The sequence below is a fragment of the Podarcis tiliguerta genome (assembly GCF_965153285.1).
Source record: "Podarcis tiliguerta genome assembly, chromosome: 6".
Classification (NCBI taxonomy): domain Eukaryota; kingdom Metazoa; phylum Chordata; class Lepidosauria; order Squamata; family Lacertidae; genus Podarcis; species Podarcis tiliguerta.
In genome coordinates, this window is record NC_139539.1 from 41191930 (window position 1) to 41205516 (window position 13587).

General features: G+C 44.0%; 1 protein-coding gene across 1 annotated transcript; it reads left to right on the forward strand.

Moving 5' to 3' along the window:
- The first annotated feature begins 3346 nt into the window (after window positions 1-3346).
- On the forward strand, window positions 3347-11938 carry PPP1R15B (protein phosphatase 1 regulatory subunit 15B). Its single transcript, XM_083445567.1, has 2 exons — window positions 3347-5077; window positions 9141-11938. Exons 1-2 carry the CDS (start codon window positions 3803-3805, stop codon window positions 9330-9332), a joined length of 1467 nt encoding a protein of 488 aa, XP_083301693.1. The 5' UTR covers window positions 3347-3802; the 3' UTR covers window positions 9333-11938.
- Window positions 11939-13587: the final 1649 nt, after the last annotated feature.

The window sequence follows — 13587 nt, forward strand, 5'->3', positions numbered from 1 at the left end:
TTCAACCATATGTTTGGATTCAAAACATTTGCAGGCTTCAACACCAACCTGAAATGTGGTCGCATTGTCCGGCTTACCCGGGAAACAGTATCTCTGTGTGCCTAAATATTGACAGGATGGCCAATGACTCTTCTTCCCCTGGACAGTGAGAAGCCTGTCAAAAGAGGGCCAAACTATCAGTATTTGTACATGTTGCAGTATCAAATCAAATTATGTAGGAGGCTTAAAGAGAAGGGAGACTATAAAGACTAACAGGAATAGATAGCTCTTCAGGCTGATTGCATCCTATGTAATATAGTGCAGAGGAAAGACACTGGAAGCATCCATAGTTACCACTGCTTGCACATTCATGCCACGAAGCTGTTGCAATAGCCGTGCAATCTGTTACCGATGCTATGTTACTAGGTAGTTAAGATAATACATACTTTAATAGGCTTGGGTATTGAATCAGTCATAATCACCGCAGCACATTCCTACAATGCCTAATTAGCAAAAGTGCATACATTGCCACAGTGACACGTCAGCCATAGGTACAAAGGGCAGGTGCTGAGAAGTGACTGAGCTTGATGGAATCTGGAGAAACATAGCCATAGACAGTGGCTGTTAGAAACCACGCCACTTGGATGTTGTTAGAAAATAATACACAGAGATTTCATGCTGGGAAGAGGGGGCCAGAATCACTTGGGTTTCCAGATTCCAAATGGAAGGAAACCTGTGCCGAGAGTGGTTGTGTAGTGAGGATGCAGTTTCATCTATTCCCCCTTCTGTGCAGTTATAAAAGGCACAAGAACAGGCAGGCCACAACAAAATGCCCCTCAACGCAATTTTTATTTATGCATTTATCCAAATGTTCATGCTGTCTTTTTGTAGCCTGGGCAGCTTACGAAGAAAAGGTTAATGGAAAAGCCCCAGAATCGCATCTCCAAAAGCAAAAATTCATGGGTAAGCAGAAAATAAAAAGATTGCCCAGCATTAATCAAAAGCCAATTGCTCTCCACAATAAAAATAAATTGCATTCTTTTTTGAATTAGATAAGAATTAGATTGGAAGAGCTCTGCATCTTCTATTGGGAGGATATTCCAGAGTTTGAGGGAAACTGCTAAAGGTCCTATAATCTGTATGTTCTTTTGATGAAAGTACTTGAGGTAGGACCCCACCCAGTGACTGCGAATGTCATAGGAATGTAGGCAGCTGTCTTATACCAAGTCAGACCTTGGGTGCATCTCGTTCAATATTGTCTATGCTGACTGAAAGTATATACTGCAAGTATATCTTCCCAATGGAAACACAATCCTGGGTGAGCGCCTGGAACCCCTGGAATCTTGCACTGCTTGTGGAGATTGGGTTTGCGTGTAACAGAATCTTATGAATTAACTTCCAAGGGAGGGCAGAGCTGGAGGTAAAAGTAGGTGTGGCGAGAGGTAAAAAGCAGGCAAAGCAATGGATGTGACCCTTATCTTTATACAGTAGGCTGCAGCCCATATATGCAAATATCAGATTTCTACACACACACCTTCATCGAAGCAAGGAAGGGATACTATGTATGGCAGGGGTTGGCAAGGTTCTACCTGCCTGGGCCGGTCAAGTCCAGCGGAGATCTCTCCGTGGGCTGGATCGTGCATGGTGTGATTTCCGGCATCTGGGCATGTGCAGGCGCGGTTTCCGGCATCTGCGCATGCGCAGATGCGATTTTTGGTGCCGCGGGAACGAGTCCCCATGCTGCGCTGGTTAGCACAGTGCATGGGGACTTGCCAAGCAGGCCGCTCGGTTTGTGGGCAGCTTGTGGGCTGGTTAAACTGCCCCTGTGGGCCGCTTGCGGCCCATGGACCACAGGTTGCCAACCCCTGGCGTATGGTTATGTGGAAGTATGTCTGATTTGCACAGATGACAGCCTTAAAAGGCTTTTACCCTTCTTAAACCAATGACCTGCTGCAGCTGACCTCAACACACCTCCCGAGAACCAGTTACAGTGGTACCTCGGGTTAAGTACTTAATTCATTCCAGAGGTCTGTTCTCAACCTGAAACTGTTCTTAACCTGAACCACCACTTTAGCTAATGGGGCCTCCTGCTGCTGCCGCACCGCCAGAGCATGATTTCTGTTCTCATCCTGAAGCAAAGTTCTTAACCCGAGGTACTATATCCGGGTTAGCGGAGTCTGTAACCTGAAGCGTATGTAACCTGAAGAGTATGTAACCCAAGGTACCACTGTATTAGCAATAGGCACCAAGGGAAGGCTGTTTCCTTCACCTCCTGCTTGTGAGCTTTTCAAATGCAAACTAGTGGAAACAGAATGCTGTATTGGAAGGACCTTTAGTCTGATGCATCATAGTATTTATGCTCCTTAGCACTGCGACAAGGTCATCTTATCTCTATTAGCTCCTCTTGCGTAACTGACCTTTGGCGGGGTAGCTACCCGTATGTTATCATTGTTTGCAGAGCAGCCTTATATTTGTGCTGCCCTTAAGTGTACTTTTCTACATTTTTTTGTTTCGCTTTGACTTCTTTCTGCTGTTCATACAGAGAGGGGGGAAGCCTGGCTAGACACAGGCAGTTCACCACCAGTTATTAGCAGACAGTGCTTCCTAAGTAAGATGTTTTGAAATCTTGGGAACAAGTTGGACATAAACCAAACATTGCAGTTAGCGGGACCAAATGCAAAAGAGGACAGAGGCTTTGCAGCTGTGACAACTGTGTAGAAGGAATTTTAGCAGGGGCAGCTTGTCTTCTGTATCTGGCCACACTTGCAGTGTGGGGTGCTCCTATTACCCACCAGCCAAGATACTCTACAACATCATCCCACCTCATATTTTCTATCCCAGTCCCAGCATTGCATTGGGCTGGTTTTATGTACTTCTGAAAACCTTGGGGTTTTGAGGTCTGCTGTTACCTTGGACCTTGTGTGTGGATGGTACCGTTTTTGGCTACAGAAGGCACCATCCCTGGAGAATAAGTTTGCTATGAACATATGAGGGAGCCTCCCACGAGCTGTTGCCCTCCAGATATTTTGGACTACAACTTCTATCAGCCCCGGCCAGCATGGCTGACGTTTAGGGAATGACATGGTCTGTAGTGCAGAAACATCTGGAGGGTGGAGAGTTGGAGAGTTGGAGAAGGCTGCTAAATAGTATGATTTCTGAGGTAAGTAACTGGGAGATGTTTCCTCTTCCTCCTTGATCTTCATTTCTTTTGAATGGAACTTGGCTAATAAGCTGCACCTCAACAGGTATGAAGCGCCTTTAAAAAACAAAACGTTGCTGAATGTTTCTATAACCCTCTAATAATTTAGAAGAGCAACCGGCTGATGCAATCGCCCGCCTGCGCCAGTGTTCAGTCACCAAAGTGCGCTCTCTCGCTCTCCCTCGAGGGAGGCGGGGCCGCGAGTGTGCAGGGAACCAATCGCGAGCAGCCGACTGCTATCTAGCTTCCCCGGATGTTACTCGAAGCGCCACCCGGCCTTTAATCTTCCCTTTTCAGGTGACAAGAAGAGACGCTTCTTTCGCTTCCGCGCTTGCTGAGGGGGGCTGCGTGTGCGCCTGCGCTCGGTAAAGGAGGGGTCTTCCCGCCCAGCGGCCTAACTGCTGCGCCCTTCTCTCGCCGCCATCTTGTTCCTCTCGCTTCAAACCAGCGACTCCCATCCAGCCCGAAAGCGGCCGCCGGTCTCCGCCGGGACGGAACATGGCGTGGCCCAAGCCGGGGAGAAGCCACCGCCGCGTCCTCAGCCATCCCCGAAAGGCCTCCGGAGCGGCCGGGCGACGCGGGGCTGAAGCGCTGAGGTGAGCAGCCCTGGGCGCACCCGTCACCATGGAGCCGAGCAGGGAGCGGGAGCAGGCGGCCCCTCGCCTCGGCACTCGCCCGACCGCCTTGCCGCCGCAACCGGAGGCCGACGCCCCGTTCTCGCTGCTGCGGCTCTTCTCGCAGCTGCTGCAGCGCCTCGTGCCGGGCCAGGCCGCTCCGCTCTTCTGGCTCCAGTCCGAGGCCCACGCCACAGGGCTGCCGCCGCTGATCGCAGTCCAGCACCAGCTGCGCCTGGTCGCCTCCTCCTCCTCCACCTACGTGCTCGGCGCTGCAGACAAGGGCTCGCTGCCGGGCCCTCTCAGCGCTGCTTGGGAAGAGCTGCCCGAGCCCCGCTCCGCGCTCTCCAAGCTCCCCGAGATCCTCCAGCAGGTGCATCTGCGTGGGAGCAAGGCCGGGCTCGGCGCGCAGGACCCCGACGGCGGCTACTATAGCTTGGAGGTAGAGGAGCAGCAGCAGCAGCGGGACTCCTGGGCCCCGAAAGACTCGTTGCCTGCGGATGGCCGTGAGGAGGAAGCTCAGGAGCACCCAGGCTCCGGGGATGCCTGCGGGCGTCCTGGTGCGGGGGATCCGTGCGGGGAGGACGGTCTTTCCGAGGCCCCGTCCGACTCGGACTCGGACTCGGACATAGAGCAAGATATCCCTGCGGTGACTAGGCCTGCGTGTCCTAACAAATTGATCGATTACATCCTAGGGGGTGCTTGCAGTGGGGAGGAGAGCGATGGGGAGGAAGAAGGCTCGGGCGGTGAAGAGGATGAAGACGACGACGATGACGGGTTTGACAGCGAAGGCTCCCTTTCCGAATCCGATGCCGCCAGCCAGGATGGGGAAAACATTCACTTGTGGAACTCCTTTTGTAGCCTGGATCCTTACGATCCTCGGAATTTCACAGCAGCTGTTCGAACTGCTGGGAACACACCCGAGGAAGCGCCTCCTGTTGAGTCAGAGGAGGTGGAGGATACTTCCTCGTGGACTGAAAGTTCCTGGGAGGAAGATGAGTGGGAGTCCAGCAGCGTGGATGAATCGGAAAACTTGAAATTGTGGAACTCTTTCTGTAACGCTGAGGATCCTTACAACCCTTTCAACTTCAAGGCACAGTTTCAGACTGCAGAAAAGAAAGGGAAAAGTGGCTTGAAAGGACCGACAGGGACAGGCCTTGGACCCTCTCAATGTAGCATCTTACTTAGCTGTCAAGTGCACCTGATCGATAACAGAGACACTGAGGTTACGGAAAATGTGAAGCATGGTGTCCTTTCTAGAGGAAAGTGTAAGAAGAAGAAAAAGGTATGTTTTACATTGGTTTATTATGCAAGCAGGAGGTGCCATTTAAATATATATGTGTATCCTTCCCGATTGACCTGTAGAGTGGCTTACCACAGAGCTAAACATATGGCTGTAGGGGGTTGTACTAGATAACCCTCAGGGTCCCTTCCAGCCCTACAATACTATGATTCTATACCAAAGTAAGTTCTGGGAGGCCTACAAGGGTAATAGAGAAACTGGCCTTCCATATGTTTTGGACTACAACTCTCATCAGCCCCAACCAGCTTGGCTAGAAGTCAGGGATGATGGAGTGGTAGTTGAATGATATCTGTAGAGGCGCAAGTTCCCCATTACTGAACTATGACCTAAATTACTAAAGTTATGGTGTCACACTGTGGTAATTCCTGGCATAGCTGACTTGTTCTTTCTACTTTTTTGAAATTACTGTTCCTAAAATAGTACACTCTTTTTTTTGCCCAGGACTGAGCTTAAAATAGAGTATCAAGTTGGGTATCACAAATTGGCTATCATGGGGCCAGGATAAATTTCCATAGAACTGCTTTGTAGATTAATTAATCCTGTGGCTGGAATAAGAATGTAAGATGCCTTGCAAGAATTTGTCTTTCCCTTCCACTTGCAGCACACATTGTGAAATCACATTTGGGAGCACTGTATGTATTGGGGCATGTGATACACGTTATACCATGTTTCTTAGAAGAATGGAGATTTCCTCCAAAGCTAGCATTACACCAACAATGCAAGTTAGTACTAAAATTACAAAGCTGCACATGAAGGGGTTAAATTTGTTTCAAAGTGATTTATGCTTACTTGTCTTACTATTTCCACTTCTGTACTTGCCTTGCATTTCAGAACTTCCCTTCCCTTCATTGCATTGTATCATATTGTAGATTCTGTAAGAATGGGGAGTTGACTCATGGGTGACAGGCTCCATGTGACTGGCAGGAGTTGTGCACCCTCTACTTTCAGTCACAATTCAGCCACTCTGTTTTATCCTAGACTCCATTCTCTCCCCGCCTTCCCTTGATAAACCCCATTGATTTATGTGAAACAAAGCTAGAAATGCTTTGAAGTAGTGCAAGTGTGGGCCTCCTTGTGCACCAATCTGTTCTTTCAAGCCTCCAGTCTGTTTGGGCTAACAATGATTAGCTGCCATGGCTTTCTGAGGAATTTAATACAATTACTTGACTCATGCTTTGTTTGTTTAATGTTGTTCTGTCACACCTAGCTTTCCTAGGAGAATGCTGTAGTGCAAAATTATTGTTAATCCTCTTAAACTTAGCACTGTTCAATGTAGAAACCTCAGAAAGGAGAACTCTTCCATGACACATTAGAATGCAGTATCCATCTGTGTAGTCATGTTTGAAACGGTCTGTTTTGCTGTAGTTATTTGTGCTGCTCAGCAAAATAACTAGCAGGTGCATGTAATTGCAGCAGAATAAACACTTTCAGGGTCTTCAGAACTGACAAATACATTGTGTGTTTTTAAATCAGGAAACTTACTCTATTTAGGAATAGGGCAAGTGGCCTTAAGCTAGGACAAGCTGGAACTTTCCATTCATTTAGTTGTGTTGCTATTTGTTTATGCATTCCCCATGATGTTTTACCTTAAAATTCATTGTACAGTTACAACAAAATCAAGATAATTATCACAAAACTTCTGTTGTTTTCTTTATTTAAAAGGGAGTATTTATAATTAGATCAAAATTCTATTCTAGGCAATGGCTATAACTTTTAGTTTTTAATCCTTCTTTTTCTCCAAGTAGCTCCAGTGCATGGTTCCTCCTAATTTATATTATATTTCATTTATATTATCCTGTATGATAGGTTACACACAGAGAGAGTGATCAACCCAGTCTTCCCAGGCCTAGTTTTGCAGCCTACACTTGTTTTTTCTGACTCCTGTTATAAAGCGAGGGGGTTGGACTAGATGACCTCCTCGTCCCTTCCAACTTTACAAATCTACGATTCTTTGAAAATATAGGTAGACTATGCAATAACATGAGAATGATAAAGTGGTTAATAAGCCATTTCTAAAATCTGCACAATTTAAGTAAAACTCTATGACCCTGATGTGCTACTTGAGCTTTGGTTTGCATTAATGTCAGTGTCCTGAGAGATTTATGTTGTGGGTGTCATAGGCTGCAATCCAAGCCCCCTTTGTGGCTGGCTTGGGTGGGTGGAGGATGTTGGACTGGGTGGAGACATCTCTTCAGCTAACCCTCCTGGCATGGCACTCCTTGTTTCACCCACCTTCAGCATCTCTGCCAGTGGTGACATTCAGAAAGCCCCAAAATGGCATTCTGGCTACAGAGAGGGGTTGAAGGGCTGTCACATGACAGCATTTGACTGATTTAGGCATGAATGCAACACCAGCTTGTCATAACAGCTTGTCTGTCCCTTCCACTTCTGTTCTGAGCCAAGGTTGGGATTGCCTTGCCCAGCTGAACTTTGATATTAAGGATTGCAGTACAGTTAGGAACTAAGGGATGTTTAACAAAAAATATGCATAATAATTCATGGTGTCTAGATATACATGGATTACCTTTCTGTTAACCAAACATAGAATTTCAGAAATCCCTGGAGTGGTGAAATTACACATTTTAACTCAACCTTCCCTGTAAATCGCTCACAGTGACTTCTCTCAAAACAAATTCAACCCCCTTGTGTATTTCTTTCTAGTGATACAGTAGATCTGTGTGCAATATATACCTTAATGTTACATGACCTGGTAATGGTGCCCTGGAGGATACCTTGGAATGATGTAAATGGCAAGAAAGCATAAAGCAGAGGCAGAAGCTGATGTAACTATCTAGGATTCTTGTGTCTCACTTTTTGAATGAAGATTATTATAAACTTTAAGGGACCTGATATTATAAAATATGTATGGGTGTGTATTACATGCTCTAATCTTGACAGATTAAGGAATTCAAGTATTACATTCATGATTTCTAGCTGTAAAATTGCCTAAGTAATAGTTGATTAAGACTGCTTAACAAGCAATGTTTGCAGTGCTGTTTAAAGAGAAAGGGGAAAGGGCAAGCAGCCATGTTAGTCCTTAGAGAGAAATCCACAATAACACTAGGGTAATAATGTTATTAGGTCTAGTTAAATGGTCACAGTAAAGTAAAAACCTTTCAGATTAATAAAAAATATTTATCAGAATGGGAAGAAAAAGACATTGCTTAGCAAGATGAAAAAGCCCTAGTCTGCACAGCAGTTCATAATAATAGACTGATCCCTTTGATGTATCTTGGACAGCCATACACAGTAGTACCTCTGTTTAAAAACAGCCCTGTTTACAAACTATTTGGTATACAAACTACACAAAACTGGAAGTAGTGTTCCCATTAGTGCACTTTACCTTGGTTTACGAACAGAAGCCGAACAGTGGAAGGGCACCAGCGACGGGAGGCCTCACTAGGGAAAGCGGCCTTGGTTTAAGAATGGCCTTGGTTTAAGAATGGACTTCTGAAACGGATAAGTTCATAAACCGAGGTACCACTGTAGTCGTAAATGTTTTTAATAAATGGTCTCTTCTGACACAGTTGATTCATACTGGCCTTGGAAGGAGACCGACATTCGAGATTGCTTCTGTGTGTTCATCTATAGTACTGTGAGTGCATTTTTGTCAAGCTGGGGAAAGATTTCATAACACATCAGAATTTAAATGTGAGCTTTGCTGACTTCCATCATATGACGTCTGGAAACTTCCTTCATAACTATCTGCAAGTTGGGTAGGTGTGGCTTGGCCAAAATGGCCTTGTGGATCAAATGGAAAGGCCCGGCAAGCCTAATTAAAACAGCAGGCCAGCGGTTCAGTATTGTTCATGGCTGCTATCCATTGTGCCCCTTAACCCACAAGCACTGATTTCTTTAATACACATGAAAATGAATAAAATGTATTGCACAAATGTCACAGTTTAGTCCTCTCACCTAGGTGATAAATACTTGGTAACTGCGTATTTATGTTTTTCCTTTACTGTGCTTTAAAAACAAATGTAGAATTAAAATAGATGCTATTTAAATGCAAGTTGATTATTTGATCTAACTTTGTCTCATGTAGGTGACCTTCCTTGAAGAAGTTACTGAGTATTATGTGAGCAATGAGGAAGATCGGAAAGGACCCTGGGAAGAATTTGCACGTGATGGGTGCCGGTTCCATAAACGAATTCAAGAAACCGAGGCTGCTATTGGATATTGCTTAACAATGGAGCACAGGCAGCGAATATTTAATAGACTCCAGGAAATGTTGTGAAATTATGTTTTCTAGCACCTTAATAAAGTATAAAAATAAAAGGGTAATGCATTTTAATGACACATGAGCTTCTTATTAAAATGGCAGCTGCCTACATGATGTAAAAGTTGGGGGGCAGTAGTAATTTAATGCTGCATCTCAGTACTCTGCAACAGATAATGCTGTATGTGTATGGATGCAGGCTCCATTTGGTATCATCAGGCATGATTAGTGCATAACTGTTCCCTTCTAAAGCCAAGTGTATCTGCTTTGGCAGAAGCCAATCCAGAGATGCTTCTCTCTGCATGTGCAAAGAGTGCTCTCTCACATATAAAACAGACAAATGTATGAGTGTGGATTTTTTGCACTTTTTAAAAGGGAAAATATTTTGAAGTATATTTATTGGGTTCGGAACCCATCAATGCAGTTCTGATTTAAAGTTTGCATATTTCAGTCTATTCTTTTTTATTTAGAGCTTGTGTATAATAGAAATTGCAAATCTTATAATAGTACAGTGGTACCTCGGGTTGCAGACGCTTCAGGTTACGTGAATTCGGTTTGCGCACCGCGCCAAACCCGGAAGTACCGGAGCGGGTTACTTCCGGGTTTCGGCACTCACGAATGCACAAAAGCACTGAATCGCAACCCATGTGTGCGCAGACGCGGCGCTGTGGGTTGCGAACGTGCCTCCCATACGGATCCCGTTCGCAACCCGAGGTTCCACTGTATATCATTCTTGAATCAAACATTACCCATCCTATATGTATGTATTTCTCATACAGTCTCTAATGTTCAAAAAGACAAGAATGATACATGTTTGTTACATCTTTAGTTTTAAAGTATTTGCTTGTTCCAAGTCATTTGCAATAATCTGCCTCTCAAACTGTACCATACTTGTCTCTTATGATCAACAACCTGAATTTAGGCTGCTGAAAGAAGGTAACTGTAGTGTCACTCTTAAGAATGGATTGCTTAAATTCTAAGACAGTTCTGCTTATACTTCTTGGACAGTGCCCAGCTAACACATCCTGTTAGTGCAAGGAATTCTACTTATATAATAGGATTTCCCCCCCCCTCCTCCCCCACCTGCACCTAATTCCATCCCCAAGGGTTGGAAGAACACCTACAACAGATTTAGGGGGCAGTATCATTGGCACAAGTGGAAATTCTTACACTGATGGGACTGTGACATAGCATTCCTTTGGCTACAACCCCAATTCATACAGGCACCTATAATCAGCTGAGCACTGTGAAAAGAATAAAGCAAGATGTTAATTTGATTAGTCTCTGCTCTAGTACACAGATATATCTACACTCATAGTAAATAGGATTTAGTCATTAACAATTTGTAATTCCCATCAGCTATGATGTTTACAAAAAATCAGTATTAATGCAATTGTTCACAATAGCATCATAACTGGTTGTAAGTCTAATTCAGCAGCTAATTCTTAATGCATTCATGTGATTTGGGATGCATCACGTTATGTAGCTATTGGTCAAAAATTCTGTTTGCGTTACCAAGAGTTGGATGCATGTTTGTATTACAAACAATGACTTCATGGCCTAGATAAAATAGTTCAGAGTCCAGAGATTTTGTAGTAAAGCTTGGTATGCTACTCTTAATAGTACAACTAAAAATAGTGCTCTCTTCCTTCTAATTTAAAGCCACACAAACATTAATTGGAACCATTTTGCCCTATTTATACCCTGAACTTTTTCAGTTGTAAATTCTAATTGGATAAGCAGTTCTCTTTACAAAAATAAATCAATACAATACACATGGAGGGAGGTGTTTCTGATTTTTGATAGCTTTCATTCACAGTATGCTTTATTTTAGACAATGCTTATTTTGAAGTGGTATTTTTTAAGCAGGTTGAGTTGTCAGCAATGGCCTGCTGTAGAATTTCATTAATCAATCTGGATCTGTGCTATGACTGCAATCCTGTATACATTTCCCTGGGACTAAGTAAAATCTGAACTCTGGATTAGGCTAAATAAGGAGGGGCAAGGGAATCTTTCTCTTTTAAGGGCTGCATTCATTTGGAGGTAATATGAGAATAGATGCTAGCAATATGTGTAGCCTCCCCCTTTTCTCTAGCAAAGTGGATCTCCCATCTCCCTGTGTTCAGCTCATTACAAAGTGGCAGGATCATCTTTCTATAGATTAATGATTACACTGAAAATAGAAAATCTTCCCAATTTGATACTATTTTAATTACTGTTTTTTACTAGTCACCTGCAGAATACTGGGTAGAAAGGAGATTCTAGTTCTCAATTTGAAGCCATAAAAACAGGACAGCAGACTTCCTGAAATAGAATTAGTCCATTCTCTTTCTTTAGAAACATTTAATGGTGCTAAATGTGGCAATGAAGTATGTCTTTCAGCTCGTTTTTTTCATGAAAACCCACTACTTCTAAAACTTTAAATCAAAACCGTAATTGATCAGAATTTTATTTTTATATTGTTTTAGGAAGGCAAAGTTAAGAGCCAGATAACCTTTCACTTTATACAGATTTAAGTGAATTTGATTGTATCTCATTGGGATTTTATATTTAAAGTTATATTTCTGTATATAATAAAACAATTTCCAACTAATCTGTAAAAGTAATAAATACTTTGCAAGCTACCTTCCTGTTGTCTGGACTATTGATATATATAGCGCCTGTAATGGAAGAATGGGGGCAACTGGTGGTTTCAGAGCTGTGCAGTGTTACTGTGCATTGCCTGTAGAAAAACACTTAAATACTATACAATATACTATATAAAAACTAGTATTTGGGAATCGGTGCAACAGCTTATTTAGTATTAAACAAAGGCTGGTTCATAATGAGTGTGTTATTAAGATTGGTTCCATTTGTTCCTTCCCTCCCACCAATTGATTGGTTGTGTAGGACCTTCAGCTAGGCCTTGCTTTCCCTGTGCATATATCCCAACTGCCCAGATGGCTTTAACATGGATAAGTGGGATAAAAATGTGTCCTGTCCTCTATGACTCTCTTCCTAGGCATGCCACTTCCAATACCATGTTGTTCACTTTTCTCCTCTCCACTAACCTGCCCATCTCTGATCATATCAAAGAAGAAGCAGTTCAGTCTCCTTGTGGCAGTCATGTTGTGAGCACTGCCTCTGAAGAGGTGGGGAAAACAATGAATCTGCTAGTTAAGCCAAATGAAATGCTACAAAATGTGCCAATAACTCTTAAGTCCTCTTGAAGGCATGTTAAACTTAGAACCAGTTTGGTACAGTGGTCCAAGTGTCAAGACTAGGAGCTGGGAGAGCAGGGTTCTAATCCCCACTCGGTCAGGAAGCTCACTGGGCGACCTTGAGCTAGTCACTGCCTCTCCGCCTAACCTACCTCACTGGGATTGTTGTGAGGATAAAAGGAGAGGGGGGTGGGTGGGAGATGCATGTATGCCTTCTTGAGCTACTTAGAGGAAAGGTTGAGACAAGATAACCCTTGGGGTCCCTTCCAACTGGACAGTTCTATGATTCTATAATATAGAAGGAGCTTTAAATTGACCAAAGTAGCAGAACTGAGATCAGCAAAAAGTCTGAGGTTTAGGAAATTGTTTCTATGTAGGAATGGGCTGATTTAGGAGTTTCTTCACACTGTGTGTGTGCATGTGTGTGTAATGTGTGACTTACACACTTGGATTTGTAGGAGCATATTTGTCATGATATCCAGAATAGGTTGGCACTTCCTGCTGAGTGTACACTGATGGTAGACTCAGGTTTGCTATGATGTAATAATAATAATAGTAATAATAATTTATACCCAGCCACTCTGGGCAGCTTCCAACAAAATATTAAAATACAATAGTGCATCAAACATTAAAAGCTTCCCTAAGCAGAACTGCCTTCTGATGTCTTATAATGGTAGTTGTTTTTGACATCTGGTGGCAGGGTGTTCTACAGGGCAGGTGCCACTACTGAGAAGGCCCTCTGCCTGGTTCCCTGTAACTTGGCTTCTCTCAGTGAGAGAACCGCCAGAAGGCCCTCGACGCTGGACCTCAGTGTCCGGGTGGAACAATGGGAATGGAGACGCTCCTTCAGGTGTACTGGGCCGAGGCCGTTTAGGGCTTTAAAAGTCAACACCAGCACTTTGAATTGTGCTCGGAAACATACTGGGAGCCAATGTAGGTCTTTCAAGACTGGTGTTATGCGGTCTCGGCGGCCGCTCCCAGTCACCAGTCTAGCTGCTGCATTCTGGATTAGTTGTAGTTGTAATGTGTGATTAGTTGTAGTTGTAATGTGTGAAATGGCCCAAGATAGTGAA